We start from the raw sequence: 19,651 nt of genomic DNA on the forward strand, positions 1-19,651 counted from the left end.
CACACTGACTCTTGCACTGTCACCATCTGCTCTGAAACACACACACTTTGATCAATGAGAATGTGCGAAGCTTCTCCGCCAATTAGCCACGCGCCCCTCTCTCTCACACACGCCGAAGCCTCGCCATATTTAGCTAAACTGCACGGCCGCGCAGCGGATGTTGAGTCTCGGGTTGCCAGGTTTGGATGCTCAGTGTATAATGCCCAGGGGCGACTAGGACGTTCTGTAGAGAAGAAAAAAAAAAAAAAAAAAAAAAAAGAAGAAAACGGAAGCTGGGTCTATGATTCACTGTGGACCATTGACACGAAACTGTAACAGATTGGAAGAACATGGCCGGGTCCGGTAAGCCTCAGTTTCATCTGTGGAGGTCAGATGTGGGAATAAATGACATAAAACCAAGCATCTGTCCTGCTTTGTAGCAGCGATTCAGGCTGTTGGTTGTATAACTTTCTGTACCTTTTAAACAACTGAACATTGTATAAACACCTAATAAAGGAGAGATGATTGATTTTCTGAAGAATTCCATATTTCAATGCAAAAAGGTCCTTGTGAGATAAAATCATCAATCTTAATGGTTTATCTCTGTGTTTACATTAGGCGTACAAAAGCTGCGGGTCATTTGATCACTTCAGCATTTTCAATTTCAATTTTTTAAAATATTATTATTATTATTATTATTATTATTTTGGAACAAGTCGTAAAACAAGCCATCTGCTGCAGACTGTTTTGCATCATCCGTCAATCAGAGGAGAATGTGGACTCTGCTCGGTCTACCGGGGATGAAATGAGGATCTTCAACTGGGAAATCAGAGTTATTCTGGATTAATTCAGAGGCAATATCTCATCTGAGTCCACTGTTCCAACTGGGGAACAAAAATTCCCCCTAAAATAATGTGAGATAAATTTAAACGAAGAGATCTGGACATTTTTTGTGATTATTTATCTTTGCAATAATAAAAAAAAAAACGAATAAAGGCAAATATATACGGGGACAAAACTGTTTGGCTTCTGGATATGAAATGGAGTCAATCAACGATGTGTGGCCATAAAATAGCAAATCTAGAAAGTCAAATATTTTTCCTCATTTGATTTCCCAATTGTTTCCAGGTCTGTAAGACTGGAATCCTGTTCACACTTTTCCAGACTGCAGACACCGTACAGATCAACATTTCATAATCTCCTGCCCTTGTGTCACCAATAACAGAAACAAAAGCTCATGTTTTGACAGTTGTGGTCTCTCTAAGCCAGGTAATCTTTCTGCCTGGCGGAGGATCTCTGTTTCAACAGCAGACCCTGCAATTACCTTGCTTGTGGTGATAATTTGGTTTTTGAAGCAGGATTTGTTTTTTAAAGGAACAACATGTTTTTCCCTCCTCCGTAGGATAAGCGACCGGCACACACAGCTGACTGACGGCTTAAAGAGGCTAAAGAAAAGTTTTACGGATTTCGCTCAACTTCTCAATAAACACCTTCAACAAGAAGAATATGACGCAGATTTTTAGTAAGTTTGGAATGAAAAATAAACAGAAATCGACCCACGCCCATGTGTTTGTATTTTCATATTAGTTGGGTTTGAATGTTTGTTCAGGAGGCGTGACCCTGGACTTTTACCGGAATCTGATTGCCTTTTTTTTTCTGCTCCGGCTCGATTACAGGTGGGCCGCCTGCCATCGTAGCAACACTCCTATCATCACAAAGGAGACGGGGAGGGAACGCGTGAGCGTCGCGCTGGCTCTCGCTGTTGAGCTGGGCTGGGATTTGACCTCTCAACTGTTGAAGAAAGAGCAAAGGAGTGCACTCACCCGAACCGAGGAAAAGGCACAAGAGACGATCCGGTTTCACTGCCGTGTGCGGGCTTATGTGTGTGTGCGAGACATAGTAACGGATAGGGGGATAAAAAGCCGGTTGAGTCGTTTCTGCTGTTTGTTAAGACGCAGCGCGTCTCCAAGGACAAACAGGAAAGAACGGACTGACCCTCATCAAAGAGATGAATGCAAGCCACGCAAAGCACAGACATCCAACCCCGCCGAGATCTGTGGGCTTACATTTCACTTGACATTTCCAAAAATTAAATATTGATCACTCGCCACTTTGAAACCAACTGAAATGGTAAATCGCATATGCTCTAAAGCTTGAACGTTTGATATGTTTCACTCCTGACTCGTAGAGACGGCTGTAAGATGCGGCGGGAAGAATGTGAAATATTCATTTCACACGGACAAACGGCCACGGAAGAGTGAAGGTGTTTCAGGGGGACAGACGGGCGCCAAACGGGGTGAAAGCTGAGATTTCAAAACCGCAGGCCTGCAGCTGAGAGAGAAGTCAGAATTTTGAACTTTGAAGAATACATTTTGAAGGAGTTCAGGAAACTACGGGAATTATCTTAATTGTTTTCCCACAGCTAATCCTGAGTGAAATAAAGTTAAAATTACACTCAGCTACAAGGCGTTTAGCCATCAACTTCGACAATAAACTGGATTAAGTTCATTTTATTGTCAATTAATAGTGTCATCTGCCAGTACTATGTAGTATCAATTAAAAAATGCCAACTGGACACCGACTCTCTTCTTCGTTGGTAGCACTTCCGACAGAGAAGAGGGGGGTTGTGACCTCAAACTGAACCAGCAGAGTTATTTCAACTCATCTTTTCTTTGCTCATGCGATAAACGTCACTGTGACGACGACGCAACGGCTGGTTGAGCTGCAAAACCGCATGCAGCGAGAGCTTCACGTAGAGATAAGAAGAGCCGAGAGCGTTCCTGTAACACGGCCTGCGATCAAATTCCTTTCAGCCACCGATGTCGGGAAGCGAATCGCTGCAAGCATGCAGACACCTGTCTGTTTGGAAACGCGTGTCAACGAGGGCAGGAAGAACACTAACTCCTCAGCCAACACTGCAGAGAAAATTATTCAACCAAAAACAAGAAGAAACAAACAAGAGTCTGCGAAAAACCTTCAACTTCCTGGTTGAACTTTGACCTCCTGGACAGCTGTGCACCAACACAAACACTCTCGTCCAACTGCAACTATTTGTTAATTAGGATGGATTTTATTCGGAGGGGTGAGAAAGGAAAGCAAGATAAATACAAACGCATGCCAGTGGAACGGGAAACATCTTTACCATCAGACACTCAGTTGTTTCTGCTCAATGAAAAAAGAAAAAAGACTTAGAAAATATAACTTAAAAGGAAAATGAACTAAAAAGATGAAACATTTGGGGGAAAAATGTTTCTGAAGCAAATTGTTTCTACTTTCAGACATAAAATAAATGTAGAAAAGTTTGAATCGGTTCAAAAATGTTTGCAAGACACTGAACATTCACCGAAAAATCAACAACAAAAACCGTCCATAAGAAAACTTAAGCTGCCCTTTTTTAAATGACATGAGAATAACTCCAGCTGACACAACACGCTTCGCTGGGGGAGGCACGGCCCAGGGTGAGTGCACGCATGTGTGTGTTTCTGCCAAAGGGGACCTCCTAAACTAGTTCTCCAAGTCTTCCTGCGCTCCCTGCAAGGCCGTGCCCTGAGCCACTCTTCATGGGAACAGAAAGGGGAAGAAACTTTTGGGGCTTTGGATCAGCAGAACAGGAAGTGACTGGTAGACACACATAGAGTTTTATCTAACACACAATATTTGGTCAATTAGAAGTGGTGATTCATCGGTGTGTGTGTATTAAGGAATGCGCGCCCTCCGGCTAAAACTTAAGAGGTTACCCTCAGTATGTGGGGCACACAGAAGGCAGTGAATGTGGCATTTACTCTGCAGGAACCAAACTACTTGAACCCTGCAGACACACTCATGCATGCGGCTATGCATAAGCAGCAAGATTGAGCACAAATGACTGTGATGGTGCATTTTGAACAATCGGCTTTTCCCTCATGCGAACCGACTTGGGATGGCGGCTGCACCCGGAAAGCCCGGCTGGTATTTCGAAATGCAACATTGAACCTGAAGGCTGGAGGAATCTTCTGGGTACGGAGAGGAGGATGCTGTTATTTTAACTAACGGCTCCCGCTGACATACAGCACAGGATGTGGAGCCGGCACACACACACACACACACACACACACAGCTTCGTCCACACAGACAGGGTGGTTTTAATCAAATGTTTGTTTAATGATTTGATGAGTCAGCCGCCGGCTTTTCTTAAATTACTCCAAAACAGGAACAAAATGCAACCAACCTGGCTTTCATGCTGAATGGTGTTAAAGCTACCAGTCAAGAGTTAACTGTAAAAAATAAAAAACTTACTTAAGATGCATCTCTTCACCTACACAACAGAGTCTCATGTTCTGTTTTTATTTTTGTGTAGCAATTTTTGTATTAAATCGTCATTTAATCCGAAAGTAAGCTTCCAGTCACACATTCCTCTGGTGACATCACAAAAGGTAGCCAATCAGAATTGTCTGTATTGTTGTTTTGCGTTTTTCCTTACTTTCTCAGGCGTTTTGAAGAAAATACATATTTTGCAGGGCTCTACTGGTTTTATGAATGGCTGCAGCGAAACATTTGTGTAAATATGCTGCAAGAGTTTAAGGGAAATTTGTGTCGTTTTTTTCAAATTGTTGTTCAAATGTCCAAATCCAGGATTCATCCGCTGGAAAACCAGACGTTGAATACATGCCGTTAAATCGACTCTGACTGTAAAGCTGCTTGAAGTTACTTCACCAAAACCGAGATTTTATGATTAAAACTGGGTTTTGTAAAGCAAAATATAAGAAGTTGTGAGTATTTTTCACAAATTGTCCCAAGCTGAAGCTTTGAGTTGGTTTCATTTATCCAACTTTGTGAACTTTAAAGGGTTTTCATTCCACTATTTTTATCGACGAACTATGAAGTTTCTCAGGGTGTTAATAAAGAATTTATTGCAGGGAAGATATAAAACAGATACAAATAGATGTTTTTTTACAAACCGATTAAAACTACACCATTTACAACATGAAACTTTAATTATAAAGGGAAAAACAACTAAGAAAAAACAACAAACCTGATCAGCCATTGATTTGGACTGTATTAATGATAACGTTGGAAACAAAAACAAAGGGCCAACTCATACAACTCTTAAAATATGCAAAACGTGATGGATGGAGGACTGGGTCAACACGTCTGCAAGCTCTTGTTAGATTTTCCCAGCCTGCAGCAATCCAATATTACAAAAAAAAATGGACCAATGAAAGAAAACCATTGAATTGGAAACAGGGTCATGGTCGGACAATGTCCAGTGAAGCAGATGAAGATCATCCATGTTGTCTGACATACAAGGGGGGAAAAAAACCTCCTGCAGCTCAAATTGTTACTTTGGATTGTATTAAAAAGTGCTTTGAACATCCAGACTTAATGATCATAATTAATCATCAGTAAAGCAGAAAACAGCTTGAAGACCACCAATCTAACGTGCACAGATTCACTGCTCAATGATATGTTGCCTGAGTATCTATGAAGTATAAATTTCCCGGTTTCTTTTTGATGTCGGCGATATCTGGCAACCGATTCGCCCAAAATTCCACTGGGGGAGAAAATGAGGCGTTTTGATCTGATCTGACAATACTGCAGCCAAGAAGCACAAAAATCCCCCCAAACAAACCGGACTCCAAAAATAGTTTATTCTCTCCAGGCCAGGCGCTTCACCCAAATGAGGCGGCGACCAAAAAGACTAATTCCACTTCCCAACGATAACAGAGTGAAAGCTAACGCCTCGCCGGCGAGAATTCCCCAGACCAGTAAAATAGAGCCAGACAGCAGAGTTATTATGGTGAGGAACATTTCTTCATTAAAGTCAATTTATTTCTTTCAGATGAGGGGACTGGGAATTTGTCAGGAATGCAGCAGCAGTTGCTCTGATATTTCTGAATTCGCTTTTGCATCAAAACGTTAATTTCTACTCATTTTGGCTAAACAGCCTGGATAAAATCAACAGTTACTTTCGTTTCAGCATTGCAGAACTTTTCATTTATAGTCCGCAATTATGATTATACCCTTTAAACATAATTGCAGACTATAAACCTGTTGCCTATAATTACAGGTAGCCGCAACCAGAAGTCATACCACAGACTGAAAAAAGCTAGAGATTAAGAAGAAATTAAATTAAATGCACTTCACTGTTCGCAATTAAGTGATTGTAAAGCCAAATTAATAAAATTTGGTTATAATGTCTAAATTAACTCAACATTCATTTGAACAGACACCAATTATCTACTGTCAAGCACGGTGGTGGAGGGGTGATGATGTGGGCTTGTTTTGCAGCCACAATGGTTTGGTGCTTTGCAGTTAATTCAATAAAAATAACTAAATCTGTACTTTATATAACCCAAAGGAAAATTAGATTAAAAGATCTCTGGTAGCAGTCAGGGTTGCAGCACATCTGAATAAGCTTCTGATTGAAGACGACGGCTGTGTGCTTGATTTATTCCTCTTGTCCCGATGATTGTTTAAAAGTCTAATTACAAAACAACCTTGAAATTAAGTTTGAATGACGATCTTGTTTCTCTTGTTTTGCATATTTAGCCAGGAATAATAAAGCTAATTCCACTAACTAATTGCCCCCACACATAACCTTGCCAGAAAGCCACTTCTTGGTGTAAAGAGAGAGAGAAAAAAAATCAGTATAACGTTAAGATTGAAACAGAAGGACTGAAAACTGAAACGTGAAACCGCCACAGACAGTGGGACCACCCACCAGGCCGGTAATTGATTGCTGCGTCGACCGTGTTTGACATCGCCGCTCTCGGAGGCAGCATCAGAGCAGCGGCGCGCGCGCGCCACCGCACACAGCAACAGCTCAGCCAGAGGTAGCAGACAGCAGGAAAGCCATGACTAATCAATCGTCCTCGCAGCGGGAGACGACAGGGTGACTGGAGGATTAGAGAGTTTCCCCTTGAGATTCTACAGTCGCACGCAGCTCTGCGGCAACGTCCGCACGCCAAACAATACGGAGTTACTGTACTCTGGCTGGTTTACACGTAAACCGAACGTAAACTAGTCTTAGAACTGGTCTTGAGTCTCAACGCTGACCGGCAATTAAAGCGCAGCGACCTCCACGGCATCGCCTTACAGCAATCGACTCTGTTGCTCTAATTTAAACCCCCCGAAATCAAGCTGTGCAGCTTATTAAATATTCATCTAGCTTCAGGACTCAGACGAGAGAAACACTTCCAGAATAAATTAATAAACTAAATTTTGTCATCACTTCCAACAGGATTTTGGGGTGAAATACTGTGAGATGCGTTTGCATTCGTTCCTCGACGCAGCAGGACATACAAGTGAAAGCACATGACTCGCACTGTACAAAAATATATGAACCACTTGTTTCTCCCCTCTTTCTGGCACTAAAACAGGAGTAAACCTTCCCCATTGTAGGACCTTAATGATTACCGAAATTATGTAAGAGATGGGTATTTTAAACATTTTATTAGACTTTATTTAAGTTCTAACAGTCACTGTAAATGCATTAAAACTCCATCAAACATTTTAAGTATCCCACTTTGCTGGCATTTTGGCCCATTCAAAGTCTGAATTGGTTTTGCATCTTTTTATGCTGTATATGCAAGTCTCCAAATCGCTGAAGCAAAGCTTATCATTCTGTCAGAACATAACAGCGGTAAACACATGCTGTGGGATTTACTTACTGATTTCGGTGACCTTCACAGTGACGGGGTTGGAGGTCTTCTCCGCCACCTTGTGGCCCCGCCCTGCTCCTCCTCCAGTGATGCGCCCTTCCTCGATGAAGGCTTGAACCCGGCAGGTATAGATCCCGCCGTCTCTGCCGCTCACATCCCTGACCGCCAACCTGTAGTCGCCGTCTCCGGTCTTCTCCAGGCTCGCCTCGCCTCGTTTCGAGGCCGCGTTGGTGCTCACCACCCCGCTGCGGTTCACGGTGATGATTTCGCGATCGTCGGCCAGCCAGGTCACCTCCAGGGAGAGGGCGCGCAGGTTGTCGGCGGAGACGCGGCAGAGGAGGGTCAGCGTGTTGCCAGGAGACAGCAGAAGTGATGAGGAGGATTGTGAGGAAGGCGAAGATGAAGCTTTCACGTTGAGGGAACGATCTTGGGACAGAAGAAAAGCACAGGATCCAGATTAAAGTTGCACAAAACTTTTTTTGATTCCAATGAAATGATGCAAACATAAACATGACAATAAGTTCAGGAGGTTCTCTGTTATTGTACCTGAGCCTGTAGCTACTAAGCTAATTTCATTTCCAAATGATGGAACAGTGCAATATCATTTAATTTTATGAGTCTATTTGATCATAAGTGTTTCACAGAAACTATGATAAAAATAGAGCAACAACTGGAAACTGAAGGGTGAAAGGCAGATTTTCTCTTTCCCATGGCGTTTCTTCAGCAGAAATGCTTGAGATGACATTTACAGTCCCATCCGATGATTAAAAAAAAAGAAGAAGAAGGTCCGGTATATTAAAAACGTCAGTCTTTCCTGTGTATCTTCACACCATCAATAGGATCAGCGGTTTGAATATTATCTCTAGTAGCAACGTCAACGCGAGTAAAACGGGAAGGACTCTGTGTGGTGTCTGGAGGAGGACAAAAGGGACAAAGCAGACTCTGTTTGACTTTTCTCATCCTCTTTACCGAAGCCAGTAAGTCAATACGAAGCGGCTGGGCCACAATGACTCAGTCCTGGACCTGGTTGTGCGGTTCATGTTTGGTTTCAGTAGAAACCCGGTGGTGCTCTCCAGCACTTAAGAGGATATGGTAACCCAAGAGATACAGAAGATATGGTCTCCACAGCAACTTCAGTGAATGACTGTGTCTAGCAGGGCCTCTGTGCAGGCAGGATAAGGCAGAAAGAGGGCCATTTTAGGGTCGTGAACCTCCTGGGAGAGAGCAAGATGGAGTAGAGAGAGGTTCGGTGAAGAGGATCCCTCTAAAAACAAAGAGCGCCACACAACAGGCTGGGAACTCTCCCACGTCCCTCGCTCTCCTCACACTTCTCGTCTTCCAACTCGTCGGCACAAAGGGCCGTTCCTTCGCGTGGCGACCTCAAAACGAACAGCCCGGGTCTTCAAGCTATCTGTCGCGGAGACGTCTTGATGACACACGAGCCTCGCTCTGGAGAGTTTTCATTTAAAGGCGTCCTTTGAAGGCGGGCTGCCAACCAGCTTTGATCCGATTTAAGCAACAGAACTAAAAGGTATTCAGAATTGAGGCGAAGGACAAACTGAGCCCAGGGAGAGCAATAAAGCTCAAAGCGTCAAGGCACAGACCGGCAGGAATTGATTTCCTCCACAAGGAAATCGGGCTTATGAGCAACGGACGCAATGAGTCACTCTTTTTTTTGATGAAGTGCCATTCGACACAGATCGATTCTGCACGCCATTCAAGCAGGTTACAAATGAACTCTCCCTTTCTTTGTGTTCCTTCAACACTCGTCTTTCACCTCACAGAGAAACAATTTGAGGACACCTGGTGTTTATGGATGCAGGGCCTTGGAAAAATACTCTACTTTTTCAAATCTTCTTACATCCACAACCTGCATCGCACGTTTTTGAGATTTTATGATCAACTAAGAGAAAGTAGAGCATAACTTTGAAGAAAATTAATCAAAGATTTCTTTAGTAAAGTATGAAAAGTGGAGTTTTGATTTGATTTTAGCATCTAGCTCTGGCTGTATGTTTACATGAGTTCTCGCTGGTGGACGGTGCACCTCTATTCTCCAGACTCTCCATCAGGGTTGACATGTGTTTAGTTCCACCCGTCTTCTCGTTTCTCAGATTTCCGCACAACTACGAGATGCTGACAGATTGTCAAAGCGTCGATCTCACAATCATGCCCTGCTTTATTTTGCTCTCTCTCACAAAAATCTCAATAAAATACATTGAAACTTGTTGTAGCGTGACAAAAAAAAAACATTGACAGTTTTGCACACAAGCACTGGGTGTTTTATAAGATTTTCCACACAGACAAAATGAATTCATCTAAATTGTCCACATAAAAATGGTCATAAAAGAGCAATCCGATGATACGAGCAGCATTTATCTGAGCACGGTGCTGTAAAATCTGTTGCAGGCATCTTTTCTTTTCACACATTCTTCCCATTTGTTAAAGCCTGCTGCTTACATTACCCACAATGCAGTCTGACTGCCAACATTTGGGAATGAGATTCTAACACAAATTGTGTCTAATGTAGCCGAAAGCCTGAAGCAGTGATTAGGAGGCAGCTGCTAAGCTCACTCTTTAACAAGGAAGCATTTCAGACTCCATACTTGGTAGTTTACTGCTAAAAAGAAGAGACTTCAAAACACAAACTCGGGGAAGATTTTCTTACTTGTAGGAGTGACGGAAACGGCTCCCATCTCCTTGGAGCTTTCCACAATCTTCGTCCACTTCCCTCCGCTCTCACGCGTCCACTCAGAGCCCGTGCACACGTACGTCCCTTCGTCAGACGCGGTGACCCTGGAAATCACCAGCTCGAACGTGCCGTTCCTGCCGGGAACCAGCCGGAGGTCCCCGTCAAGGTAGCGGCGAGCGAACCTCTGACCCGTGACGACGTCTCTCTGGGGGCCGAACGTGAGGATTTCCTCAGAGCCGCCGCCGGTTTTCACCAACCAGGCGACGGACAGGTAGGTGAGGGAAGGGAAGGCCAGTTCTCGAGTGACGCTGCAGGAAAGCGTGAGGTCGTGTCCCTCCTGGACGACCGGGGATGGAACCTGGGGGGACACCTTGAGGGTGTTGGGGATAACTAATGGGGAGAAAACAGAAAGACAAAACTTTATGAATGAATGAGTCAAACGCTAACCAGATAAAAGACAATGAACATTCATTTCATGGGAAACCACACAGGTCTCCATTGTTATTTAGCTCCATCCAGCTTCCTCAAGCTTGATGCTGCCATCACCATGTTTTATTTTCTTGAATAAGTCTCGGTGCAATCTGATACACAGAAGAAAAGTAACAGGAACATAATTTAAGTAGTAATACCAAGTCAAACTGAAGGGTAATGACTCAGTCTCTCAGCCGTTGGTGACACATTAACGATGTGGAGTCATATACTATGATGACCTTTAGACATTTCTACATCAATAAACAGCTTTCCGTGTAACCAGATACAATTCACACACCTTATAAGAAATAATTCAAGGTTTGCTGGTGAATCTACTTGCGGTAATATGACCAGGGCCAGTGCTAAAAGCAGGAACAAAGTAAAGAAACGGTTCCGGGAGAAGGCAGTAAACGTCTGATTGCAGGTGCAGCATAAAACACACCTGAACAGGGAGTGTTCAGGTAACCCAATAAACTCTCCCTTTCACTTTCACACAACAGCGTCATCTCAACTCTTTTATGCTGGACTTGTTTTGTTTTGCTAAATGCGTCCGAGCAGGTTCTGACGAAGCGGCCTGCAACACCGCCGAGATCATTCTCTTACTGAAATCAACCACATGACTCACTTTGAGAAGTCTGAAATAAAAACCGGGGCTTTATTTTCCCCTCCCCTTTACGACCCTTTCACAATGGGGAAAAGTGAGGGAACAGAGGGATGCTTTGAGGATCGGAACGTGAGCGGCGGGGATACGGGGGGTTAATAATGCCGAATGGTAACCTCACAGTAGGGTTTGCCTGTCTGCATGCGGACTCTGCTTCATTAGCTCCACCAACATGTTTGGATTTTTAACACAATGCGTTAAAAAGCACAAAAGCAAAGGGATGAGTCACTCGATTTAAATTGCTCATCTGAACACCATCCTCTTTCAGAGTTTTCTGTTTCAACAGTTTAAGATTAACATTTAGCACTTTTTTTCTGTTTTATCATTTTTTTTTAGGTTTTGAGAGGAAATGCACATTAAATACCGTTTTAGCAGTTATTGGTGAAGAGCTACATCATTCATGTCAAGTTTGAACACAGGCTTGTGGGTGTTGTTTGTGAGCATAAAGTTGATAAAGCTCTATTCTCTTTTATAGAAAATTAGCCAGAAGCAGAACAACATTTTCTTTCAATCTGAACCACATGAAGAACATTTGACTGCAGATGTCAACCTCTCTTGTCTCTGAGCTTCATTTTTAAAAAGATCAATCAGTATGTTACTAAATACCTTACTATTGAAAGATTTGTAGATAAAGAAATAAATAAAAGAAAGATTAGTCGGTCACAGTTGAATACAAAGTGATTATGTGTAAAAAGCAAACCCTGCCAGAAAAAATAAAATCACTGAATGGATCCTTGATATAAATAATTACTGTCAGAGTTGCAATAAATTGTAATTTACAGTTTCACCATAACCCAGGTAAATCAACTGCAGACGAGGCTTAACAACAAGCACTCTTAAATGTATGGAAAGAGTTCCCGTTTGCCAAGTCTCCAAATCCCTGCAAGTTTCCTATTGTCATCAATGGATAAATCCTTATATATAAATATTCACTTTATGCTAGAGTTTCTGTGTTGCCTGATGTTTGAATTTGGTGGTTCAAGCACAACATTAATCTTCTAGGTCTGATATTTGACATCAAATTTTGAATGAAGTGGGTTCAAAGAAGCTGTAACATGAACATTTCAATGGAAACCTTCAAAAACTCTGGTTTTCAGCCCATCGGGTTTTTGTGATTCCCACAGCATGATACTGCCACCACCTTATCTGACAGTATTGTAGGTAGTTATGAACAAAATCATGGCAAGCATCTTGTGACAAAAGCGCAGGATTCTACAATAAACAACAACTATGTACTGCATGTTATCGACATAAATAAATTGTAAATCTGAATCTCCTCCATCAGAGAACGAAGCTCATTATTTCAGACCCATCAAAGTCTCAGCAGCTCCCAGTGTTCATGAGCTTCGTCTCTAAATTTGTCCGGTTTGGAAAGCGACTCTAGTCATGTTGAAAACGTGGCCAACAAGAGGCAGATGGCCCAGAATAAGAAGAACATAGTTGTGCATTGTTGGAATTACACGGATGGCACATTTACATCCCATAAGACAGACTTTGCTTTGGATGCATTCGGTTTGAAAAAACAAAGAGTCCGACTCATATCACCAAATGAAAACACGGGTTCATTTTGATCAATTTACTAAAGTGATCAATAAAAAAAGCAGACAGCATCTAAGAATATCACATAAAAGGTTTTTTTTTATGTTACTTGCTTGAGAAAACCTTATTTTCCATTTGATTTACTGGGATTCCTGTTTAATTATCTCAAGATCTGGAGTTCATTTTCATCTGCCTTGCAGCTTCATTATATCAGCTTGTCAAGATATTCACCAAGAGTTTACTTTAGCGTCATTAATTAACTTGTTTTCTCAAGTTACGTCATCATCTTGAGAAAACAATGCTGTCTGGCAGGAAAGAGACATAACAGCTTCATTAAATCAGGAAAACAAGAACTTCTCCTTCTCCTCGTTTTTCCTGATAATCTTATTACTTTGAAATGCCAAAATGTCAATCTCGCCTTTTCTGTATTTGGTATTTTAGGATTATCTCATCTCAACACACTGTGGGAAGTCAAGGGAAACACCAGAGTCCCTGAAGTTATCAAAATATCATAATAATAAGATGGATCCATTTTGATGTTTGGGGAACTCTTTGAAACCTGCTCCACTGAGTCGAGTATCTATTGCACTTAACAAGGAAGGTGCAAATAATTGTGTTTTGTTCTGCCCATTAAAATTAGCCTAAAAGGCTCAGCAAACTTCCCTTGTTCTTACATAACCCAACAATCGCGTTCAGCTCTCAACTGGTGGAAATCTGACTAATCGTGACTTGAAGTACACGAGCAGATACCTGCGTGCAAATCACTGCGAATGCTAATACATATGCTTAGCATGCACACGACGAGCTCGCTCGCATGCAAACACGGCCGCCTTGTTAATTCAGGTCTAAATTTAACAAGGTGTCTGGGGAGCTGTGCTGGGAAGCAGAGAGCAGCTGAACATGATGGTGCATTATGGAGATAACTAACCTGCTGTCTGATTACCCTCTCCATCACTTCATCTCTTAAAATGTAGGCTTCAGAGCGAGAAAGATCCTGTCTTTCTCCTCCCACACAAGACGGGTTTTTTGTTGTTTTACTTCTTTAAAGGAAATAAATGTACTGAGCTGGGAGGGGGTTCGGTTTTCAGGGTCTGAGCTTCCAAACAGAAACCAAATTAAAACCAAGGGGAAGCAGCTGAAAATATGTGGAGACGGCATGGTCAACTTCTGAGCTTCAAGCCAGTTCATCACAGTTTATGTCAAATCAGAATCCACCAGGCGCTCGTGTGCTGACCAACAGATTGTGTTTTCGACGTTGTGCCGTGAGATGAGGAAGTGTCGCAGTTGATCTCCGGGATCAGGCAGGCTGAGATCAGATGGAGTTTGAGTCACAAAATCATTCATCAGATAAAAAAAAACAAAAGGAAAGGAAAAGTACTTTCCCAGAAGGGTGAACTGTTGCCTAACAGGTTGTGGCCATGGTCTACTGGCTTAATACTTCCTCTTTACAACGAATGCAAACTAATTGAGCTGGATTTGTTTCTAATTCAGTTTCTGTAAATGATTTGTTCTCCATTAAACATGAACCTTCTCTAAAGTGGTTTTAGTTTCATGTTTGGAATTTTCCCAAGTTGCTGTTATGTTTCGGCTCAAACTTTCATTTTTATCTTAGTGGCACCTTTGCTCATAAGCACAACCGGACAAAAGTGCAGAACTGTAAGTCTTGGCTAAAGGCTAATTTGGAGTCCAACCTGGCTTAAACATCAACAATAATCACAAGATGGATCAAACTGCATTCACAGGCTTTGTAACGTAATAAAATTACAATTAAGGAAAGACCAGAAAAATGCTAGCAGCACAAACACAGCATCGACTGTATGCATTTAGGTAATGTGAGAGGGCCTGGCTGACCTTTCTTGACCTCTCCTTAATTTCAAAATAACGGCGTCATAAAATAAATTTTTTGCAATGCAAAGCAGCATCAGCGTAGCAACGCAGCACAAACATTTGTTAGACTTATCACCAGTCTCAACAACGTCACTATGAAACATCAGTGGCTATCGCACTTTCACTGCTAATCCTTGCTATGGATCTAAAGTGCCTGCAACTTAATGAGCTGAACCTGCATTGCTTTTAAGTTGAAAAAATGCTACAGTAATTAGCCAACACAGAATTAGAAATTAATTGGAAAAATAAGCCTTCATTGTGCTGAATGACACAGCTTGGTGCAACGTTTCAGTCGTACAATGTCATTTAGATTCTCTCCAAATCTCCATCTCCCTGGTTCTGATTTGACACAAGCCAAATACTCCCACCTGACATCTGCTCTCCTCCACCAGAGTGTGTGCTCCATGTCTGTGTGCAGGCCAGTAATTGTCTACAACCAGCGTTCACACACTCTGTGTGCAGGAGGATATAAATAGATAGTTAGCAAAGCACTAGTGAGGAAACTAGGGAGCTGCTCAATGGACCAACACAGCCATGTGTGGCAGAAAACCAGGACTGTGAAAACCCTGCTGTGAAACACGGTGGTGGCAGCAGCATGATGTGGGGATGCCTGGACAGAGTTGATTGGAAAAATGTTGCCTTCACTCAGATTTCTTCCCTTCTTACCCCTGAGCTGGACCTGAGCGTAGTAGTTGCCGCTGGTGGTCGGGTCGGTACTCGGCGTTCGGCAGAGGTAGAAACCGGCGTCCGTCAGCTTCACCTCGGCGATCTTTAGCTCCGCCTCGTTGTCTTGGAGACGCACCACCGAGATGTCACCGGACGCGACCCGCCTGCTGAACAAAGGGTCAGAGAAGTCGGATTCGAAGGTGGAGATGATTCGGCTCTTTGGCCCGGTTTCGTCCCTGGACATCTCCCAATCGAAATCCTGCAGGGCAGAGGAGGAGAGCGCCGATGTTCATTCGGAGAACCGCCATTATCTGATCCTGCTTCTTCGTTTCATCAAACAATCGTCCATCATCACTGTGGTTCATCATTTTTGACGGAGCAAAAACAACAAACGCCAAGACATCACCTGCTCACTCGGTCCTCCATAGTCGTTGACGTCACACCTGATGGAGACTGGCTGACCTTCCACCCTGATTAACGGACCGGGAGACACCGTCACCACGCGGGCCGAGCATCCACCTGGAAGGACGGACAAAACACCACAGATTAACCCTTTAATACACAACAGAGACTTGTTTGGCACTTAACACCCATTTTATACATGTCAAAAATTAAAAGTTGATGTGGACATTTATGCGGAATTCTGCAAGGCGTTTTGTTCGTTCAAGCTCTAAGCAAAATGCGGTGAAGTCAGCCTGTGTTTCCCTGAACGGCTCACAGGTGGAGTTTCGTACTTCAGAGGGAGGCGGTGATGTTTTCACACTGCAACTCTGTTTCGACACGTACAGCAGATACCGAGACTCGACACAGGCTGGGCTTGTTGTGACCTGAGGGAAACACGGACCAGGGACGTTCATAATGACACGATGCAAAAGCCAGTCGAGCATGGGCTGTACGTTTCAACTTTCTGTGCGTGGATTCTGACGCATTATGCTGACTCATCCCTCATTTTGTTCCAGTTTCTTTCCAAGAAGCCACACTTTGATGTCATTTTTTGAGGTAAATACATCTCCAGGCGTTCTGACGCTCTTTAAAAACCTTTATTTGAACTTTGGCTGCTTTACTCAAACCGGGTGCAATTCTTTTGCACAGTACAGTCGGTGTGTTGCATTCAACTCAAAGATTACTGTTTATCCCGAATGTTGCCGTTATTCACATCATCCAAATATCTCCAGAAAGCAACTGAAGACGGCGAAGCTGCAAGCAGGAAGTACTCTGATAGCAGTCAGCCTTCCAACAAATCAAAACGGGCCTCTGACTGAAGACTGTTGAGTCACGACAGTCATGCTAATGACTTATCTGGTCAGATGACACAATATTCAACAGTAACATGAGCTGGATGACGTTGTCAGCTGTCGCCCAACTGCTAGCCCACCTCATTTGCTTTTGCAACATTTTAAATTTCCCATCCAGCCGTACGGTTAGAACGATGCATGTATTCAGCCGGACAACTCTTGTTTTAATTCTTTACTGATAAAGTTAAACCATCTTGAGAGACTTGCTGAACACATCACCCAGAACATACCGCAGCATTCACAGATTTTTTTCCAGCAAACTAAACTGGTTTTGGTTTGAAGATGCCCACATGCAGAGGCCTCTCTGTGAACCTGAGGAGTTCGTCTCTATTGGAGCTTATGGAAGGGAGCCAGCTGTTATTTCTGAGAGCCTGCAGAGAGTGGGCTTCTTCTGCTTCCGAGGAGTGAAGATGTTGTAAAATAAGAAGCCCGGTGCGTGCTGGAGATGCCCCATCGCTGGATTCATCTTTAACCGTTTAGCTGCTGAGCCTTTAGCAACGCTCACAGCGTGAGTCACACGGCGAAAGAAGCAAATCCAGCGTGGGCCGTGATGTTAAGCAACCACAGCTCAGATGTGTTTTTTTTTGGTGTTCTTTTTGCCCCCCTGCTTTTTAAAAGTATAAAAAGTGGAGGCACATTTTCAACAGTAATGGCAGGAGTATAGAGAGCAGCCGTGTCCTTCACGCAGACACTGTTTGTACAGTTAGAAGCAAACCAAGGCCTGATAAGCCGCATGTTTTACTATTGAGTTCACATTCAATAGGTCTGAATTTGGTTTATATTTCAGATTTTAGCTCAAACGGATATACAGAGTGTTTGTTCTACTTCAGCAGTTCTTGCTGCGCTGCAGGCCTGACCCCGGGGTCATTAAATAAACATAAATACGGTTGTAAAACCAAAACCAACCATTTTAGAAAAACCAGCATTTGAAAACAGGCACTTTATAGATTCCTGCAGCTCGAAGAAAAACCTGATCCCTATTGGTTTCTGCAGACAAATTACCTGAAAACTTGATCGATATTAGTAGTTGTTTTCTTTTTATGCTGATTCTGGAGGAAAATGTGAGAAAACATGACGGGATCATCAAAATCTGTTTGTTCGAGGCTGGATTCAGGCCACGAATGACTAAAAAGCTGTGCTGATGCACTCGGTTTATTCCAGGAGAGAAATTATACAGTCTGGCAGCAACATTAAAGCAGAAGTCTGACCAGCAGAAGTCTTCTTCTTCTTCTTTCTCGTGCGAATCTGACTGTATGTGTGATACTTTGGCAACCACCAAACAGGAACTAATACTCCAGCACAGATAAAAAAGGAAAATTAACGCTGTGAGCACGAATAAACGTTAGTTTAGTAGCTAAAAGATCACAGCTGCGGCTTCTGCAAGATCTGGTGCATGCATAAGAGCAGAAATGCAAAACCGCATGCGTGCCGGCAACATATGATCGTCTTTCCCTGAACTAATTTAAGCCAACTCTCCCCTGCTCTCACGCCGGAGAAGCCCACTGTAAAGCCCATCAGCATAGGGCGACTCCAGCACTCAGGTAGGCCAGGGAACAAGTCCCCAGTTTGTCTCCTGCAGGGTAAAACCGGCTCAGCGGCTGGGCTGTAACCGCGGTGACAGAGGCGACGTTGGCAAAACAGAAACAAACGATGCTGTTCGTCACAGAGGCCGGCTCGCTTTGACTAAAGGCTGGCTAATGGGGCCCCGTCCCCTCAGCCTGGACAAATTGGTCTCGGGGGAAACGCAGTCTGACGGGCCAATGAAAGGTTAGCCTGGGAAAATAAGCAAAAGCAGGGAAAATGCAACAACTATAACGTCTCACTGCAGACGGCAAAGAAGCAGGGAGTGCAGAAGTGCAGTTGAAGTAAATGTGAGGCGATAATCTGACTTTGCAAAGAGACATTCCCCCAATTTCTGCCTGTAGATGAACTCCTACCCTGTGCAGAATCTGCTCTACTCTCATGTTTTGCTGATGACTCTGTAATTTCAGCAGTTGATGATTTTGTCACCTGACTTTGGTTAAGTAAAGCCCAACATGGACGTTACTTTCTCACATTTACAGCATGGCCTTAATGACAACTCTAGGATAAAATTCACTTGTTTCAGATCTAAAATATACAAGTGCTAAACCCAAAACCACTAAAAATTTGTTATTTTTTAATTTATCTTTAGTACGAATAGATAACCTAAAGAATTACATATTTATTATTTTAGTTCAGTCTAAGTGTTTTTATTCCATTTCCCCCCCAACTTTGTGACATTAAATGCAGTAAAGATTATTAAAAATGTGGATATTTAATTCAATGTTAGTTGTAGTCAACTTTCTTCCTTTAAAATCCAAAAAGGTTTGCAGCATCTGGTAACAAGAAACACTTTTAAAGCCTTAAAAGGCAGAAAATGTAATAACCTTTCATTAACTTGGGTATACTGCAGATATAAAGGGTATTATACTCATGTTTGGTTCATTTAACTGGTAGATGTGATCAAAACCAAAAGGAGGTGGTTCCACTGTAATATTGCATGTTTGTCAGTCATAAATTGAAAAGATTACGCTGATCATTTCTCATGCACCAAATTCCATTCAGGACAACGGCATTTTTAGATCATTTCGCTCTATTTGTATAATGGTCAGTAGAAACTAAAACGTATTGCTTTACATTTTGCGTTGTGGTTTTCATTGTCAGTTCGGGCAAAAGAAAAACAACAAAACAATAAAACGAGTCTAATTTCACAGCTTTTTTAGCTGCAGTCGCTGATTCTTTTCCTCCAGATTTTGAAGCGCTCACCAGCCGCTACCGCCAGGTAACAGTGGTTTAAGTTTAA

The 19,651-nt window shown here is 42.8% G+C and overlaps 1 protein-coding gene across 1 annotated transcript in view; it reads right to left on the minus strand.

Moving 5' to 3' along the window:
* Positions 1-19,651, minus strand: part of ptgfrnb (prostaglandin F2 receptor inhibitor b) — a 43,387-nt gene that overhangs the window by 23,100 nt on the left and 636 nt on the right. Inside the window, exons 2-5 of the mRNA XM_055025030.1 lie at positions 15,939-16,051; positions 15,533-15,791; positions 10,285-10,698; positions 7,629-8,045 (exon numbers count right to left, since the gene is read on the minus strand). Of these exons, the coding sequence (XP_054881005.1) occupies positions 7,629-8,045; positions 10,285-10,698; positions 15,533-15,791; positions 15,939-16,051 (1,203 nt within the window). The remainder of the gene's footprint in view (positions 1-7,628; positions 8,046-10,284; positions 10,699-15,532; positions 15,792-15,938; positions 16,052-19,651) is intronic.

This window comes from Poeciliopsis prolifica, unplaced genomic scaffold (assembly GCF_027474105.1).
Source record: "Poeciliopsis prolifica strain line A6 unplaced genomic scaffold, Auburn_PproV2 SCAFFOLD135, whole genome shotgun sequence".
NCBI lineage: Eukaryota > Metazoa > Chordata > Actinopteri > Cyprinodontiformes > Poeciliidae > Poeciliopsis > Poeciliopsis prolifica.